This window comes from Acartia tonsa, chromosome 15 (assembly GCF_053477335.1).
Source record: "Acartia tonsa isolate MP-2025a chromosome 15, ASM5347733v1, whole genome shotgun sequence".
NCBI lineage: Eukaryota > Metazoa > Arthropoda > Copepoda > Calanoida > Acartiidae > Acartia > Acartia tonsa.
The window spans coordinates 7,053,024-7,073,988 of record NC_137274.1 but is presented as its reverse complement, the minus strand read 5'-3'; the positions used below and the strand labels follow the sequence as shown (position 1 = coordinate 7,073,988).

The following is a 20,965-nucleotide window of genomic DNA, read 5'->3' as shown; positions in this document are numbered from 1 at the left end:
TGATGTAATGAGATTTTTTTTCTTTCAGGTTTAATTTTAAGTAATTATTGATATTTTTTGTAAAAAGGATTTTATATAAAAAGTTTTAAAACTCGAGTTATATAGTGGTTCTAAAAAAGGTTGCGAATTTATGCAATTTTCTTGCAAAAAAAATTTTCTAGGATTTTAAAAATAGCAAAGGGTGTTATTAGACGTACTTACAGATACAATTGCTAAGTCATTTTGGCCAAACACTAAAATAAAGTTTTGACATCTGAGGGTCCAACCGTGGTTAATTTTGACACTATTGGAGCTCAAAAAGTATTAGAGCTAGAAAAATGTTAAAGACCTTTTTAGAAAGCTCTGTAATGTGAGCAAATTGACACAAAGGACTGTCCACCGTTTTCATAGGTAAAATTTTTCTGCTGAGGATTATCAGTTCGGTGAGTTCTTATGTGAGATCTGGTGCCAACAAATATGCATCAGAAAAATAAAAATTTTTTAAATTATTTTATAAAACATGAAAGACAACTTTTAAAGGACCATGGAAAAAAAAATAAAGACTAAATAAGACAATAAAGGAGGTTAGGTGAAGGTAGTCTAAAAATAAAAGTAAAATTTGATCACCAAAAGTAATTTGAAAATTTTCAACTATGGGAAGCTACTAATTCAATTTAGGTAAAGCATGTTCTCAACTCACCATAAGGTCCCAGTAAATCCTGTGTAAACCACAGTTTTTTAACAAGCCATTCGGTGGGATGTACTGTACAACTCACTTTGTCAGTTTGTCTTTTTTATAATACATTTTGTGCTTTGTTACTTATGGAAGTTGTTATCCTTGTTTTTAGGTCAAATTTTGGGAATAGTCCTTTTTGAGGCAACGCCTCGAAAGGGGCGTTTTTTTTGTATGTCCACAGTAACTTTTCTTCTATTTCTAGCCACTGTGGGGGGTCTCTAACCCTGCAGGGCTAATTGCCTAACCCTCCGGGGCAATCACCTAACCCAGTATAACCTAAAATAACCTATCAAAGCCATTGTGAAAATACGACGAAACGCCAATTAAGAGGCGTTGCCACAAAAGGGACTAAACCCAAAATTTCTACTTGTAATATTCCCCCCCCAACATATTTCTGACTTTATCTTGTTGTAAGTATCAATAGGATGTGTAACTAAATCATCTCCACACACACTCACACATACACATACACACACACATACACACACACACATATACACTCACACACATAAATACACTCACATACACATACACACACACACATATAAACATACACACACACACACCCCCAGACACACACACATACACTCATACACACACACACACACACACACACACATACTCAAATTAGAGAACCTTATTATTGATTCATGTTCAAGAAGAGAAACATGACTGGCAAACCAGGGATATAAAGGGATAAGACAATGGCCGATAAATTGATGTACATACCCAACATAAATTACCTCTTCTATAGATTACAATTAGTGGTTGAAACATTTGGACACTCAACTTTATAAACCGACTGCACTGTTCAAAATTCAATGAAAGTCCCCAAAGTCGTTAAGACAACGAATTAGAAAACATTAATATGATATTTTAAGGACTAGTGTAATAAACAGCCCAATGTCCCCTCCCTAGAAAATAGAAGAATAAGAAACTTTTATGTAAATTAAAGTATTTGTTGACATTTTTTTGCAGAGAGAGAGTAAATTACACTGGTTTCCAAAGTTTCATGATAACGTTTTCTTATTCTTCGGCTTAACAACTTTGGGGACTTTTATTTAATTTTGATTGGTTGATTCATCAAGTTGAGTGTCCAAACATTTCAACCACTAATTTTAATATACGGTAGGGGATGAACATAAATTTATCGGCCATTGTCTTATCTTTTAGATTTTTACATTTTTTGTCTGTCTGCATCAAAGGATATCGCAAACTGCTGAACAATTATGGTTTTTCTTTACAATGAAGCTTCTTATAGGTCCAGGAAAAGTGTATGTTAATTCTCCCCTGAGAAATCAATCATAGAAAATTAGAATTACTTTTTGGATTTGAGATTTGGATTTTGTTCTATAAAAGTGACTTAACTTTTACACCAATCATATCCCAGTTTTTTTTTGTATTTTATAGTCAGGTTCTTGTGGTAGAACAAGAACCAATCCTGTGGTCTATTACCTTACACCAATAAATATGTTGGCAAGTCCATAATTTGATTGACTTCCTCAAACCTTGAGAAAAGGGATGGACAGTAATAAAATACCGTTTCTTGAAGTCATACGTGGTAATGTTGGAATGCAATGTTGGAATTTCATAACTTAGTTTTCACGAATTGAGAAAAATTCATCCTTATATCACTGGGAATTACATAATCTTGCAAGCATCACTTTATTTTACAGATAAGTAAATAAGTAAATCAAATCATTAAAACTAAGATCTGAAATTTGTGCCACCCTTCCAACATTGTGCATGACACCAGACAAAGAAACAGCATTTTATTACTGTCCATCAAACTTGAGAAAAGGAATGTACTGTCAGAATTAAAAGAAAGAGGGGACATTAGACTGTAAATTATATATAAGAAATTATATACACATACTGCCTTGTTAAATGGCTTAAAACTTTGGATTCTTTCATTGAATTTTGATTGGGTATATTAAAATAGCAGTAGCCCAAATTTTGATTATTAAAAGGGATTCACTTTTGTTTATCATCATTGTGATCAAATATTTTAATAGGTTGAAAAAGGTAATGAGCAGTATAATAAAAAAAAAATATACCATTTAGTTGAGTTAACTTTGCCTGGAAGTCATCAATTTATATGGTAACGAGTTTGGTCATTTATGGGCCAAGGCACAAGACCTATCAGTATTATGGAAAACTTGTAGCGTCTTTAGTCATGATACGATTTAGGACAAAATTTGGACTTCGCCTCCCAGGAGGAAGAATTTTTGACTAGTATCTGCTTTGTCAAACATTATATATTACATGACTTTATTTAACAAGATTTCTGAAAGTATATATGTGTGCCTAGTGCAAGTTGTAATTTAATTATTCTATATATTTAAGCAGGGCTAGGCAGCGAAATATCATTGTAAGGTTTTCTCCAGGTAGAGAAATTAAAATTATTTTGAAAAATATAACATAAAGTCTTTTAAGAAGTTAGCTTTAAATAGTTATTTTGCTTTTTGATATACATGATTATCAAACGCTTATCAGACAACTACTTTTGATTGTATGATCATTGCCTGGAAGTCCTAATTGTGCATTGTAATGAGTTACGCATGTTTTGGGCCAAGGCATTCTCCATACCCTAAAACTATTCATGTTGTTTACCTGACATAGCAGTAGTATGAATCATCTAAAATGTCTTTATATTTGACCCAGTTTTGGTCAAGGATTTCAGATTTCAAGGACAACATATGCAAGTAGTTACCTAGATTTTGTTAGGAGCTTGTCAGCTATATGACAGAGAAATTTTCATTGTTAAACTTTAAGTCAGCCTTGTATTAAAAAATAAAACCTAGATGTCAATTAATTTGATCGGTAATTTTTAAAATTACCCAAAAAGATTTAATTTGTGTTGGAAGCATTTGTACCAAGCCCTGATTATTGAGAACATAATTTGATTGTACAATTAAACTTCCTAACATTATATGGTATTTGTTAAAATACAGTAATACTTAGTAGGGTTCTCTCTGAGTAAACCATAATTTTTAAAGAAGTAAGGTTATTTTATCTATGTCTAAAGCTGAAGATATCTTTATAAATATCTTTTGGTGGTTTTCAGCTTTTTATCTAACATTGTTTGCCCTCATCCTAACTGCCTACAGATCACCCATGTTACAACCTTAATTGTGACAGCATTTGTCAAGAAAGTGAAATATCTATGGGGGGGATTTTCCAATTCATAACGAAGTGTGGTAACCACTACTCTCTGGAGACCCCTAAAGTCCTATTTTCCAATGGGACATTTTTTCACTTGTTGTTGGGAAGGTGATAGGTTGGAATCGTGGCTTTTTTAAATAAAGGTGTAAAAATGATTTCCATTGCCACTATGTCAGGTACATGACATAAATAGTTAGAGTAGGGGAAAGGGCTAAAAACAAGTATAACTCATCACCATGCTCAGTAGACTATAAAAGTTTTAAAGATTTTTAAACATTATAATAGATTTGAAATCTGCATAAAATTTTAAGGATTTTTTATAAAATTCATTTTTTATATAATTCTTTATTTAAAGGCGCAAATACGATTTAAGTTAATAAATTTTGACCAATAGGATAGTTGGATTGGAAACTACCTACGCTCTAATTGGTTGAATGATGTACGTCACTTAAGCTTCTCCAATCAGAGCGCAGATAGTTTTCAATCCACCAATCACAGATCTCAAAATTATTTAACTTAATTTGTATTTGCGCCTTTAAATAAAGAATTATATAAAAAACTAATTTTATAAAAAATCCTTCAAATTTTATGCAGATTTCAAATCTATTATATTGATTAAAAATCTTTAAAACTTTTATAGTCTAATGCTCAGTTAAGACTTTTTGACAAAAATCATGAAATCAAAGAGTTGGTTGTTTGTTTGGTTACAGAGTATGTTCAAGGTGACTTCTCTCGGGGTAATGGTATTGATGGAGTCCCAGAAAATGTCATTTCTCACATTCATACATGACACAAATTTTAGATCTATGATTTTGCGATTTGAGAGAAATTTTTCTTTATATTATAGCGAATCAAATAATCTTGCTTTTATCTTATAGAGAAAAATACTAAATCAAATAGCGAAAACTAAGCTCTGAAATTTGCGTAACTCTTACAACATGACGAATGATGGCGTATGACAGCAAAAAATGTAATTTTTTGGGACTCAATCAATTGTAGGTAATCAAGGAAATCGATCTGACTCAAAACTTTGGTATATTTTTTCACCCTTCGAACATCATAAACAACCCCTCTCCCTCTTTCCCTTTCCATTTTACAACGCGTATATACTCTGTAATTAAAAAAGTTCGTCCGTTCATCTAAAACTTTTTTGGGAAACATGATTTACACGGCTACCATTAAAGATAGATGGCTAAATTTAAAAAAAGGATACCAATATTTTTTTTTCTCTTCAAAATCTACTGTAAAAATACGATGAAACGCTCCTTAAGAGGCGTTGCCACGAAAGGTACTATACCCCTTTTTTTGATAAAAAGCTGAAAATTCTGAAGAATTCTATACGGTATTTGATCAGTCAGTCTCTCAGTAATGCTATTAGCTACATGTAAATTTAATGATTTACTCATCTGCTTTATGGGATAGAATCATAAAATTTGCATCAAATGTTCTTCTTTATTTTTTTTCAATGATATTTGTTTAATCAGAGATCTAAAGGGATAAGACAATAGCCGATAGATTGATGATTCACAAAATTACCGCTTCGGTAGATTTAAATTTATGGTTGAAACGTTTCACAAGTTAATAAACCAACCAATCAAAATTCAAAAGTCCCCAAAGTTGTTAAGCAAACGAATAAGAAAACGTTATTATAAAACATAAGGGACTAGTGTAATAAACAGCTCTTTGTCCCTCTCTCTCTCTCTCTCTCTCTCTCTCTTTGGGTTAATGCTTTATGGATGATGTTATACTTGTACACTAATATCCCCCCCCCCCTGCCCCCCCCCCCCTCCCACACCCCTTCTTAAATTACTCTTATCCCCAATTATCAGTTTCCCCTTATGTCAATCAAATCCCCCCCTCATTCCCTCTAACCCCCTTCCCATTCACACCTCTCAGTAAAAGGGATTAGGCAATGTCTAATAAATGAATAAGAGAAGACAATGGGCTGTTTATTACACTAGTCCCCAAATTTTTATAGTAGTGTCTTCTTATTCGTTAGCTTAATAACGTTGGAATTAGTGAATTTTGATTGATGGGTTTGTTTAGTAAAATTAGTGTTCAAAAGTTTCAACCACTAATTTTAATCCATAGAAGGGGTAATTGTGTGTATCTTCTTTTGGTATGTACATCAATTTATCGTCTATTGACTTATCCCTGTAAAATTCAATAAAAGAGTAAAGTTGTTAAGCCAACGAATAAGGAATAGTTATTTCTCGCATCGTATCATAAACGGCTTTCCGCGGATATGGAATGTACAATTATAAGATTAAAACCAGTTTTTTTTAGACCCGAGGTGCCGAAAGCACTGGCTAAAAAAACTGATTTTAATCTTATGATTGTACATTTTTATATTCGTAGAAAGTTGGATTTAATACGATGCCAGACATAGTTTTTTCATATGGATGAGAACCGGTTCCTATCCACCGGATTCGAATGAATACGAGAAACGTTATTATAAAACTTTGGGGACTAGCGTAATAAACAGCCCATTGTCCCCTCTCTCTCTCTGTTTATAATATAACGGTAATGGTTTTTTAAGACGGAATAGTTATTTCTCGCATCGTATTATAAACAGCTTTCCGCGGATAAAGAATGTACAATTATAAGATTAAAACCAGTTTTTTGGCCCCGAGGTGCCGAAGGCACCGGCTAAAAAAACTGGTTTTAACCTTATGATTGTACATTTTTATATTCGTAGAAAGCTGGATATAATACGATGCTAGACATAGTTTTTTTCGTATGGATAAGAACCGGTTCCTATCCACCGGATTCGAATGAATACGAGAAATTATGATTTACCATTATTATGGCCTCCAATCCGATTCCTTTCCGCTGGATTAGAACCGGCTCTGAGCCATACTGAAAAATCACGTATTGTATCCATGACAAATAAAATAAAATGGTTAAATCAGTTCCTGTTTTATTGATACGGGCCTTTGGCCCCTCGGGGCTCACAAAACCCACATAAATCCAATAATTTAATCCGCGAAAAACTAGGATAAGACAATGGATGATGAATTAATGTAAAGGCTATTACAATTAACTTAATTACCGTTTAAGTTTAGACAACTCAATCAAGAATGCATAAGAGTACCCAAAGTATTTATAAATGATCTCCCCCCCCCCCCCCTCAATTACGGTAATACATTTTCTGTAGATTGAAACAATTGATAGAAAAGTTTTGACACTCCCAACAGAGAGCATGCTATTAAACTTTGGGTACCAGTATAATTTCTAGTCCAATGTGCCCTCCCTTCCTCCCCTGTAGATTAGCATCACTATAAATAAAACAGGGATCTAAAGGGATAAGACAATGGCCGATAAATTGATGTACATTCCCTATGATGATGCACAAAATTACCCCTTCTGTAGAATATAATTAGTGGTTGAAACGTTTGAAAACTTAACTTAATGAATAAACTTAATCAAAATTCACTAAGTCCCCAAAGTTGTTAAACCAACGAATAAGAAAACGTTATTATAAAACTTTTGGGACTAGTGTAATAAACAACCCATTGTCCCCTCTCTCTCTGGTAAAAAAGTTTTACCAAGTGTAATTATTTCCATGAGAATACAAGTTAGCAATTTTTACATAAACAAGGATGACAACATACATAAAAGCAAAACTCTGAAACGGTAGAACAAACGAACATTAACACTTGTAGAGTGTCAGACCTTAATGATTAGAATATAATTGTATAAAAGTCGCAAAAAATATTGTAAGTAAATTTGTTTAAAAACTGCCAAAAAAAAGTAGAAAATTTTCTATATTACGATACGATACATAATTTTTATTATGGCTCATAACATATTTGTCTTAACCTCTTTTCGAGGAAGCTTTGTGTTTATCAAGATCGAAATTAATTTCCTTACTCCATAATTCCAATCCAGAAAAAATGTCGTCTTTGTTTAATTTTTCCTAAAGAGTTGCAGCATTGTAAGATTGTTGTTTATGTTTGGGTCTCTCCACGTTTCTTTACTTCTGAATTACATGTGTGTGGATAAAGACATTCGGAGAATTGAGTCAGGCCTATCATTGGTCTCATAGTGCGTGAATAACCCTAGTATGCCAGGTGCTTAAACCATAAGAACTTCAGGTAGTTTTTTCTTCATTTTATATACAAATGTATGGCATATAGGACGGATTTATTAAGTGTTAAGGCTTTAGCCAGCTACACGTGTAACTTTATTATGATTCAAATATTATGTTTTAGTAATTTTTATGTGCTTATATTTATGCATTTAACAATGGTCTATTAAACCAAATAATTTTCCTTTAAAGCCAAAGTAACCAAAGATTCTTTAACCGTAGAAAAAAAGATTTTTTAAAGCAAATAATATTGTATGGATATAAAAACTGGAATTTTGTATTAATTGATTTTGTAATTTCAGGACTTTGAAATAGTTTGTGTCAATAAATCTATACTCAAACCTGCTGTTGAAACTTGATGGTTCCTGGTGTTGGGGGTTTTGCCTTGTAAGACTAAGATCTCTAGAACTTCCCGCAAATTCGGAAGTCACACTTAACCAAAGTGTTATGGTTAAGACAATATTCAATATAAATCAGTTTTATGGCCTTACTGGAAAAATGTATGGACGTACACACATAGCCTAATAATAGCATAGCCTCGCTACTATTCAGTTAATCTATAACTTTATTACTAAGGATAATGAAAAAACTTTTTAAATCCCCAATATGTGCTTCACTTATGATTATTATTTAATACCTATATTTGTGACGACTTTTACTACACAGAAACTCCGAATTTTTAACAATTACAAAAACCCCATCCCTCAAACATACGGATAAAAGGTAACCAACATACTCTATATATGAGCTATGAAGGATACTGATTATCTAAGGTGAAAATAGACAAGGTAGACAAAAACTTTTAAAATTCCAATATGTGCTTGATTTATAAAATATTATTATTATTCCATATCAGAGAGAGAGAGAGAGATGCCAATGGGCTGTTAATTATACTAGTCCCCAAAGATTTTAAATAACATTTTCGGGTCGGTATAGTCCCTTTTAAACATCGCACCTTATGGGACGATACTTCGTATCTTTAACAGTAGCTTTTCTCCTATAAAAAGCCATTTCAAATATACGATGAATCCCCCCTTATGGGGCGATGTTACGAAAGGGACTATTCCCATGTTTTCTTATTCGTTGGCTTAACAACTTTGGGGACTTTTTGATCAGTTGATCCTTAAGTTGAGTGTCTTATCCCTTTAGATCCCTGACTCCATATTAAGAAACTACTCCATATTTCACTTTGTCTGTTTGTCTTTTCTAATATATTTATAATTTCATTAGTAGCAAAGCTACTCTATATTTCTCTTTGACTGTCTTTTGTCCGTTCATTTTTATATTAAATATCCTTAGCAACAAAGTTATTGTATAAGTTACTTTGTCTGTCTGTCAGTTTATCTAAATATTGGCATATTTATAATTTCATTATTAGCGAAGCTACTCTATATTTCTTTTTGTCTGTCTGTATTGTATAAACAAGATCACAACTAGATTATAACATCAAATTTTAATAAAAGTACCCAAAGAATTTGAGCCAAGGAATAAGATAAAGAAAACTTTGGTTACCAGTGTGATTTACAGGCATCTCTTAGGTTTTCAATTTTTCAAAATCCTGTAAACAGACAGAGAGACAGAAAGACAGACTGACAAACTAAACTACAGACAAACCTCCTAATACTTTATTTTGGAAATACTGGACATACATACAGATAGAAATACTGGACATACAGACAGATAGAAACACTGGACATACAGACAGATATAAATACTGGATATAAAGACAGATAGAAATACTGGACATACAGACAGATAGAAATACTAGATATACAGACAGATATAAATACTGGACATACAGACAGATATAAATACTGGACATACAGACAGATAGAAATACTGGACATACAGATAGACAGTAATACTGGACATACAGACAGACAGAAATATTGCAGATTCACACAGATATATAGAACACCGGACATACAGAAATACTGGACAAACAGATAGAAACACTTGATATAAAGACAGATAGAAATACTGGACATACAGATAGACAGAAATACTGGACATCCAGACAGATACAAATTCTGGACATACAGACAGATAGAAATACTGGACATACAGACAGATAGAAATACTGGACATACAGACAGATAGAAATACTGGACATACAGACAGATAGAAATACTGGACATACAGACAGATAGAAATACTGGACATACAGACAGATACAAACTCTGGACATACAGACAGATAGAAATACTGGACATACAGACAGATAGAAATACTGGACAATCAGACTTACAGAAACACTAGACAAAAAGACAGACAGACAGATGGACAAACAAATATACCTAATATATTTTTTTTAAGGAAATATTGAAACAAGCGCAGCAAGTTGGAATGATGTCAGCGTATCACAACTATATTATCACAAGTCTGGTAAGCAAATTGTAGGGGTCTTAAGGGATAAGATACATCCACAATAATGAGAAACAAATTTACCCCTCTTGTAAATTAAAGTTATGTTTTGACCAACCTATCAAGATTTTATCAAAGAATTTCCTAAAAGTTTTTCAGCAAACAAAAAATTTGGTTTTTAAACTCTTTGGGTACCTGTCGGGCCCCTTACTTTTGAATTATCTCAGCTCCTATTAAAGCTAGAGCGCTAAACATTTTTGTGCATGTGCCCTGTTTGATAAAGAATTTCCGACTATAAGTGAGTCAAAATCAATTTTGTCCCTTTTTACTAAAAAATTTTAAAAGGCTGTCATTCTCTTATTTTTGAAGCTAGAAAACAATTTGTTTCAGAAATATTTATCTTTATGTAAATTTTATCCAGTCAACGATCGGCGGGAAAATGGCGGCGGATCTTTATGCAATTACTATTTTATGTAGACATGTAAGAAAAGCTTAAGTTTGTAATCTATCAATCAATCCATTTTATCTATAAAGGATCTTCACATGGTTGAGCTGGAAGATTTTAAATACTCTGGAACGAACATAACTGCCCTAAGACTGGTCAACCCTCAATCTCCTATAGTACAGCAGGTACGGAATTCCTGTTTATTAGTAGTAGTTAGTAATTATCGCATCATATTATAAACAGCTTTCCGCAGATATAAAATGTACCAGTTTTTTTAGCCCTAAGATGATAAAGACACAAGCTAAAAAAACTGGTTTTGATCTTATGATATACATTTTTATATATGTAGAAAGCTGGATATAATACAATGCTAAGCATTTTGTAGAACTGGTTCTAATCCACTGGATATTAATTGGTTTTGAATAAATACAAGAAAACTTTATATTAGGTGGTATTCTTGTACCTTATGATTTCAATCAAACTTGTTAAATGCCCTTGCTTCAACTATCCATTTTACTATTACCTCGTAAAATTCTATTTAAGTGATCATCTAGAGAATCCAGAGCATCATCCACGTGTAATGGGATGCGATACCCAAGGATATTAGGTAAAGTAACATCCATCAGATAACCAACCCTTTGATTGCACGACCTTTGTCTGAGAAGTGCATGGTAGTGAGTTGCGCCTGTTTATGGGCCAAGGCATTCCCCTTACTCTTACTATTTATGTTGCGCACCTGACATAGCAGCAGTAGGATCAATTTTAACGTCTTTAGTTATGACGCGGTGTTGGCCCAAGATTTGAACCTATCACCTCCCCAGCAACAAGCCGATGCGCTACGTGTTGAGCCACGATTGCAGGTTTAAAACTATCCATTTAGGTTGTACGAGAATGGATTCAGAGCGAGACTCTGTTCAACAGAGCCAGACCTTTTGGTGTAAATCAGCTGATCTTTGTTTACATTTAGGTTGTACGAGAATGGATTCAGGGCGAGACTCTGTTCAACAGAGTAATACCTTTTTGTGGAAATCAGCTGATCTTTGTTTACATTTAGGTTGTACAAGAATGGATTCAGGGCGAGACTCTGTTCAACAGAGTAATACCTTTTTGTGGAAATCAGCTGATCTTTGTTTACATTTAGGTTGTACAAGAATGGATTCAGGGAGAGACTCTGTTCAACAGAGCCATACCTTTTGGTGGAAATCAGCTGATCTTTGTTTACATTTAGGTTGTACGAGAATGGATTCAGGGAGAAACTCTGTTCAACAGAGCCATACCTTTTGGTGGTAAAACTATCAAGGTAATATACACAGTAAGATATATAAGTTTTCCGGAATTTTAATGTTAGGGGGAGATTTGAAATCTGCATCAAATTTTAAGGATTTTTTATAAAATTCTTTTTTTGTATAATTCTTTATCTAAAAGCGGAAATGCATTTTAAGTTAATTAATTTTGACCAATAGGATAGGTGGATTTTAAACTACCTGCGCTCTAATTGGTTGAATGATGTACGCCATCCAATCAGAGCGCAGATTTTTTAAATCCACCAATCACAGATGCCAAAATTAATTAACTTAAATTGCATTTCCGCTTTTAGATAAAGAATTATAGAAAAAACGAATTTTATAAAAAATCCTTAAAATTTGATGCAGATTTCAAATCTCCCAGGGATCTTAATGGATAAGACTATTGGTTATACATTGATAGATATACCCAATGATGAGAAACAAAGTTGCCCCTTATACAGAAAAAATATTAGTTTTTGAGCCACAACGTTGAGTAAGATACTTTGGTTACCACTGGTACCCAAAGTTTTACAAACATATTATCATTCTTTAGAACAAATTGATTGCTTTAAACCAAGAATTTTTTAGAAGTGATGATTTTGTTTATCATCATTGGGGATGTACATCAATTTACCGTCCATTATTTTATCCCTTAAGATCTTCAAAATAATGAATTCTTTCTCGAAAAAATATTTATTCATTTATAAGTTGTAAATCGTATTGTATTGTATTTTGTATTATTTGTAATGTACAAAAATTGGAGTTAATCTTTTAGATCAGCTCCAAATGGATTTCCTATTCTAGCCCTAGTTTCCTAAAGTGTACAGCAGATAACCCAATTATTGCAGACCCTATTTTCAGCGACTCCGGAAATTTGTGAAAACAAAGCGATTTATAAATTATACATTCAAAATTTTAATGTTTAAAATTATAATTTTTTTTTGGAAGTTTGAAGCTTTTTTAGCCAATAGCAAATTTCGAGATAGGACGCGGACGCTAGGTACACTTTCGGAAACTAAATTGGAGTTCATCACATTTTAAAATAAATTTGTGACAGTCTTGATCGATGGAGAGTGATAAAATGCCGTTTCTCGCGGTCGAACGCGGTCATACACAATGTTAGAAGGGTGACGCAAATTCCAGATCTCAGTTTTTGCTATTTTATTTACTTATTTTCTCCATAAGATAAAAGCAATGCTTATTTATGATATATAAATTTTATGCGAAAATTGAGATCTGAAATATGCGTCACCCTTCCCAATAATGCGTATGACCGCGTACAACCACGAGAAACGGTATTTTATTACATTCCATCGTCTTTATCTATATAGATGAACTGAATTTAGTTTCCGAAAGTGTGCGTAGCTTCCGCGTCCTATCTCAATATTTGCTACTAGCTGAAAAAGCTTCAATTTAAAAAAAAATCAAAATTTAAAAAAGTTTAATTTTTTAATGTATAATGTATAAATCGTTTATACATTAAATCGCTTTTCCATTTGACCGGAGTCGCTGAAAATAGGGTCTGCAATACTTGGGTTATCTGCTGTAAACTTTAGGAAACTAGGGCTGATCACATTATACATATACAAGGATCTAGGGATGGGACAATGAATTAAAAATTAAACGCTTTTGTTTTCATAATCTTTGAGGGAAAGATCTGAAAATCAATATTACTATTTTTTGATAGTTATTTATCGCATCGTATTATAAACAGCTTTCCGCCGATATAAAATGTACAATTATAAGATTAAAACCATTTTTTAGCCCCGAGATGCCGAAGGCACGAACTATAAAAAAATATTCAAAATACAAAAATTTGACATAAAAAATCTTCTAACGTTAAGAAACAAATTTTAAGGTGATTCTTTGGAATTGATCTAGCATTTTATTGATTTGCCATTGTCCTATCCCTTTACATAATACATATTTTAACACAATATATATTCTAGTATGGCTCTGAAACTGATTAATATCCGCTGGATTAAAACCAGTTCTCAGCCATATCATATTATAGACAATTTATTTTACAAAAAAAGAAAATAATAATTTTTAGTATTAATTTCAGTTTTGCTGGCCCAAAATTTAGTAGAAATCGATCCTTAGGGCCCAACAAACAGGAATATTGCTTAAAAATTTTATTTTCTTATCCAAAGACAACTTTATATATGTTTGTCCTGTAAAAATGTCAACGTCTTTTTATAACTAGCTGACAAACGGCTTAATATAAAATATTTATACAGCCGTTTGGCTGCTAGCAGCTTAAAAAGTTATCTTTTTTTTCGTTTATAGTCCCTTATATATTGTATGCAATTATTATCCTTATAATAAAGTAACAAGATTTATGTTTGTAGCTTAAAATCTTGATAACAGCTGGAAAGATATGGTTCTCCTTTATATTGAAGTTTTTATAGGTCCTGGGAAGGTGATTAACTTACTACCCCCCCCCCCCCCACCCACCCACCATTTTTAAGTGTCAAAACTCTACTTATGTCAATGTTTGTTTGTTAGTCAGATTTGTCAACCTTCGATTTTATGGACGTTGTCATCCTTAACTTGAAATGACCGTATGTCCGTATGTTCTTCTCTAATAAAACGAAAATGGGGGCTTTTGTAGATAATTTTATTCTCTATATCAATAAGCTTCCAAAATTTAGTTAATTGGTCCGTCGGTTTGTCGGTCTTACCAATATAACAATATTTTATATAAAAAGGTTTCGTGATTTTTCACTTTCAATTTTTCTTTTAATAGCGAAGCTACTTTATAATTCATTATGTCTGTCCGTCAGTCCGTCCGAAACGCTATGGGGGAAATGCGATTTTTTCAGCTGCCATAGAAGATAGACGGCTGAAATTTTTGTTGAAGATTCCATGTATCAATGAGCATCAAGTGTTCAATTCACTTTGTCCGTCAGTCTGTCGGTCATGCATAAAAGAGACATTGAAAATATTTTTTATTAATATATCAGAAAGATTTCGTGATTTCTATTTTTATTCATTTTGTCTGTTTGTCCATCCATGATTTGTTCGTGCTTCCCTACTTTCAGATGTTGTCATTTTTAGTAGCGAAGCTAATTTATAATTGACTTTTTCTGTCCGTCAATCCGTCTGTAACGGGGAAATGCGATTTTCTCGGCTTCTATAGAAGATAGACGGCTGAAATTTTTGGTTAAGATTCTATGTATCAATGAGCATCAAATGTAAAATTTACTTTATCCGTCAGTCTGTCGGTCATGCATAAAAGAGACATTGAAAATATTTTTTATTAATACATCAGAAAGGTTTCGTGATTTCTATAATTATTCATTTTTTCTGTTTGTCCATCCATGATTTGTTTGAGCTTCGCTACTTATGGATGTTGCAGGGATCTAAAAGGAATAAGACATTGGCGGATAAATTGATGTACATCCCCAATGTTGATACACAAATTTACCCCTGCTAAAGATTAAAATTAATGCTTGAAACGTTTGAACACTCAACTTAACGACCCAACCAATCTAAATTCACTAAAGTCCCCAAAGTTGATAAGCCAACGAATAGGAAAACGTTATTGTAAAACTTTGGGGACTAGTGAAATAAACAGCCCATTGTCCTCTCTCTTTCTGTGGGATATTATCATCCTTGTTTATCTATTTACTATAATGTATTTATTGATAGATATTATTTTACAAAAATCTGCCAGTTTTTAAAAAACAATTAGCTCTTTTCGTTAATTTATACATGTTAGAATTGTCCTATCGATTATAAACTTTGCATGACGCTTCCTATAACAGTTAGGAACGATTTAGAATCAGAAATTAGGATAATTTGACAAGGATTCAATGTGAAGGAGAACCGTATTGGTTCAAGCAAGTACAACCACACAGACAGACGCACATCCTGTTACTTTTATATAAGATTTTTTTTGGGTTGGGGGGGATTTTTGTACCCTTCCTCAAAACAGGAATAGCGGCTACGCCCCTAGAGGCCTAATGGATAATTTTGGGGGCGGGGAAGGTGTTAGTACCCTCCCACCCCCCCCAAAAAAATAGTTGTAAACCTTCACTGAACATATGACAAGCTTCACTGTAAAGGAGAACCATATCGGTTCAGTGGCTAGCAAGATTCTTCGGCACAACCCCACAGACAAACACTCATCCTGTTACTTTTATATAAGGACTAGCGGATTCGCCTCTAGACTCTAGGGGCTTTGCCCCAAGAGGTTTGATCAAACCGATTTTTCGTATTTTAGATTTAAAAGAAAATTTAAAAAAAAATTTTAGTCGACCCTACTATTTTAATTTTAGTTTTAAAAAGAAAAGAAATTTTTTTTGGGGGGGGGTATTTTTCATTTTTTGGGGGGATTAGGGGTGTCCCACCCCCCAAGAAAATAGTTATAAACCTTCTCGGGACCTATGAGAAGCTACCCTGTAAACGAGAACCCGATCGGTTCAGCAGTTAGCGAGATCCTTCGCTACAAACAAACAGATAGACAGACAAACAAGCAGACAGACAAACAGATAGACATTGTTCTACTTTGTATTATAGATAAAAAAAATAAAGAAAAAAAGTATAATTTTTTATAAAAACTAATCCCAAGATGGCAGAGGGATATTTTTGTATCAAATTACTTTTTAACATTTTATCTTATTCATCTTATTTATTTGCGTCCCAGGCGTCTAGGGACTCTTTAAATTATTAAGAAAGGGACAGAAAAATAGCCTAAAACAATACCAGGATCTATGCGAAACTTTTCTAAAAGTGAGTCAAGTCAATCAGTTACTGGAAGCGCACCTAGCATCTGAAGACGCTGCCTTCAAAGGTGTATAAGATGGAGGTAGAAATCTAAACATAAAATAGCAATAAACCATATAAAGACCTATGCGAAAAAGGGACTCAACTCAATCAGTTCTGTAGTTATTGTAGCTTCTTTAATAATTAATTAATTTGTCTTTTTTTCGTTTAGCTAAATTTGCTTTTTTAACATTATTAAAAGTTGCGATTGATAATGAAGATTTTTTCTTAAAAATATATTTCGTTATGAAGCAGCAGTAGTTACTAATTTTAAATGTTATGGTTGAGATAGATCTATAGAGGTTTTCTGTCTGTCAATCTATATTTCTCTGTCTGTCTATTTGTCTATATGTCTATCTCTCAATCTGTCTGTCTATCAGTGTGTTTATAAGTCTTGTCTGTCTGTCTATCCATCTGAATGTCTACCTATTTCTGTCTGTATATTTATTTTAATGACCTTGTCGATCTATCTATTTTTCGTTTTGTCTATCCATCTGTCTTTCTATATGAATATATCTATCTGTATATCACTCTGTAAGACTTCCTTTCTGTCCATCTTACTGTCTGTGTAACTGTCCATCTTTCTGTATATGAATAAAACTTATTGTCTGTCTGTCTGTCTTTATGTCTGTCTTTCTGACAGTCTGTAAATAATCAATCAGACACAATAATGAAGATTTTTGTTAATATTTAACTTTAATGAACATAAATTTGTTAGCCATAAATTGGTTTGGATTTTTCCATTATTTTGTTGGTCAAATTAAGGAATTGATTATCTATTCTTTCTATATTATTGGGTGGAATATCTATTTTGGGTCATGTGAACGAAATGAAGTTGCGGGTTTCGTCATATTTTTACAGTAGATTTTATCCTATTTCTAGCCCTACGGGGCTAATTGCCTAACCCTGCAGGGCAATCACCTAACCTAACCAAAATTAACCTTTGAAAAGCTACTGTGAAAATACAACGAAACCCACAACTTCGTTTTCTTCACATGACCCTCTATTTCTTTATTTGTACATTAGCGGCTACACCCCTAGAAGCCTCTAGTGGCACTGGTAGGAGGGGGAAAAGTCGACCTCAAACCTTTTTAACCTTATTAGTTTCAAAAGAGTTTTAAAACATAATTATTTGGGTGGGGGGGGGGGTGAAGACACCCTCTCTTAAAATAGTTTAAAACCTTCCCAGGACCTATAAGAAGCTTCACTGTAAAGGAGAACAATATCGGTTCTGCGGTTAGCGAGATCCTTCGGGACAGACAAAAAACGCTTACTACTTTATATAATAGGATTGATAAAACTCAGTTTGTACGCTACATATATGTATAGTTGTCCATGTTTTAAATATTTTACAAGAGCGTCTACAAAATGGTCCACTTTAAACATTAAACCTTTTTGAACTGGTAAAAATATTTTTATAAAGATCAAAATAGAATAGTTATTTCTTGCATCATATTATAAACAGCTTTCCGCGGATATAGAATGTACAATTATGAGATTAAAACCAGTTTTTTTTGCCCCAAGGTGCCGAAGGCACCGGCTAAAAATAAAAATTGGTTTTAATCTTATGATTCTACATTTTTATATTCGTAGAAAGCTGTGTATAATACGATGCTAGATATAGTTTTTTTTGTATGGATGAGAACCGGTTCCTATCCACCGGGTTCGAATGAATATGAGAATAGTTATTTCTCGTATTGTATTATATACGGCTTTCCGCGGATATAGAATGTACAATTATAAGATTAAAACTAGTTTTTTTAGCCCCGTGGTGCCGAAGGCACCGGCTAAAAAAACTAGTTTTAATCTTATGATTGTACATTTCTATATTCGTAGAAAACTGGATATAATACGATGCTAAACATAGTTTTTTCGTATGGATGAGAACCGGTTCCTGTCCACTGGATTCGAATGAATACGAGAAAAACCTTTACATTATTTCAGATGTCGTTGGGGGGGGGGGGGGGCAACAAATAGTGCAATTGACAACCTTTCCATCTGCCCTCTCAAATATTATTTTGCTTGATTTGCTTATTATTTACCTTATTTCTGCCAAAATTATATATTATGTAAATCCATGTAAAAAACTGAGTTAAGTTGAAATTGGACCATTTTATCCTTATATATTTATATTTATATTCTAGTACATTGTAATCCATTTGTAAATCTAGCTGAAATCATGCCTATACAAAATATCTGTTTTTTAACACTGATAGATCAGAAAAAACGTTGGAGTGGAAACTTAATCTACCTTTATTAGGGATGTACATCAATTTATCGGCCATTGTCTTATCACTTTAGATTCCTGCCATTTTTCAGTAAAAAAACAGGTTTTTTGGTACAGGCTTTGATATCAGTATCTGTCTACATATATGCACATCTGTATTATATTAGGGTGGGTCTATTTTGGACATTTTATCTAAGACCACCGGGAAATCTGCAAATGACTTCTATAAGTATGATACACCTCTGAGCTGGATCTTTAAATCATTTTAGTGGTGAGCCAGATTGGGGTGCGCCGAATTTCAGCCAATGAGAGCACAGCATTTTATGAAATGGCGCGCTTTGATCGGCTGAAATTCGGCGCACCCCGATCTGGCTCACCACTAAAATGATTTATATATCCAGCTCTGGATAATTTAAAATTTATCTTCAGTATTAAAACTGCTGACGACCAGACATCTAATTTTTTAGCTATTTGTAAATGGGAGTGAAAAAGTTATTGAATCAGAACTATGGCTTCATGGTACTCCCAGGAAATGCCTAGAGGAGTAGAAGCAGAAACTTTTGTCAGTTTCAATATATCTCGTTCCTAGCCTTAGAAATGACTAAAAAACCACCATTTTTTAGGACTTATTGAGAAGTTCCAATTTGTAGAGGTTTTTTGAGATTTTCTCATGCTAGAAACGAGATATTTTGAAACGAACAAAAGTTCTTGATGCGTTTTTAGGGAGCACCTTGAAGTCTTAGTTCTTATTCAATCAATTTTTGTCTCCCATTTACAAATAGCTAAACCTACAATTGTATGTCTGGTCATCAGCGGCAGAAAACTTGAGATAAATTTAACATTATCCAGAGGTGAATTATACCTATAAAAATCATTTGCAGGTTCCCGCTTTGGTCTCAGATAAAAATGTTCAAAATCGCCCCATCTGTAATCTGTATCTGTCTACATATGCACATCTGTATCTGTCTACATATGTACATCTGTATCTGTCTACATATGCACATATGTATCTGTCTACATATGCTCACCTGTATCTGTCTATATATATTTAAGGATACCAACTCGACGGTCCATCCTTACACAATCAGAGTAAGTAATTCTATTTCCAGTATGGCTGATTAATGTCCGCTGCATTAGAACAAGTGCTCAGCCATACTGAAAAGTTATGTATAGCATCGTATATTACACATTTTTCTAGGAATAGTAGAATGAAAAATCATAATATGTATTAACCCGAGCCTTCGACCCCTCAGCCTATCAAAACTGATTTATGATTTATGGTTTTACTATATGCGGAAAATTGTCTATAATACTTTCATTTTGCTAGTTGAAGTATTTGAGTATTTTTTTTGTTTGTTAAATATGATTAATATCTTTTTGTTTTGACTGCTGTTTTCCCAGCAGTAGAAAAAAAAACACCGATTATGTTATTATATTTAAAAAGTTTATTAAAAATTAACTTAAAGTTGTTTCTTTAGTAAAACTCAAAGCATTATAATTTTTTTGTGTTTTATTTTAAAATAATCGCCATTTTTCAACGGTTAATAATATTTTAAAATTTATAATTTTTAATAAAATTGATCTATTAATTTTAAACAATTTTTTTTCAAGTATTTTTTAGAACTACCCTCTTAGAATATAAACTCATAGAGTCATTGTTTGCATGATTTAAAGGAAGCCTGTGAGAAATACACCAATCTAATTGCTGAAAGTCTGCCACAATTAAACCCCAAATTTGAAGCCTTCACCTTCAATAACAGAAAAGTTATACTTATTTCAAAATAGGAGTTTAGGTATATGAAAATTTTTGAAAGTTTTCCATTGTTAATGATATAAATTTCAATATTAAATTAGGCCACATAGAAATAAAATTATTTTTGGCAGAAGGTTATATTGCCTGTAA

At 32.9% G+C, this 20,965-nt stretch overlaps 1 protein-coding gene across 3 annotated transcripts in view; it reads left to right on the top strand.

Annotated features, from left to right (window-relative positions):
* The window catches only part of LOC145307362 (glutamate receptor ionotropic, kainate 2-like), a 178,030-nt gene that overhangs the window by 86,616 nt on the left and 70,449 nt on the right, over positions 1-20,965 (top strand). For all 3 annotated transcript variants that reach the window (XM_080149740.1, XM_080149741.1, XM_080149739.1), the window contains exons 11-14: positions 10,287-10,355; positions 10,869-10,964; positions 12,008-12,079; positions 20,116-20,151. In XM_080149740.1, coding sequence (XP_080005866.1) covers positions 10,287-10,355; positions 10,869-10,964; positions 12,008-12,079; positions 20,116-20,151 — 273 coding nt within the window. The remainder of the gene's footprint in view (positions 1-10,286; positions 10,356-10,868; positions 10,965-12,007; positions 12,080-20,115; positions 20,152-20,965) is intronic.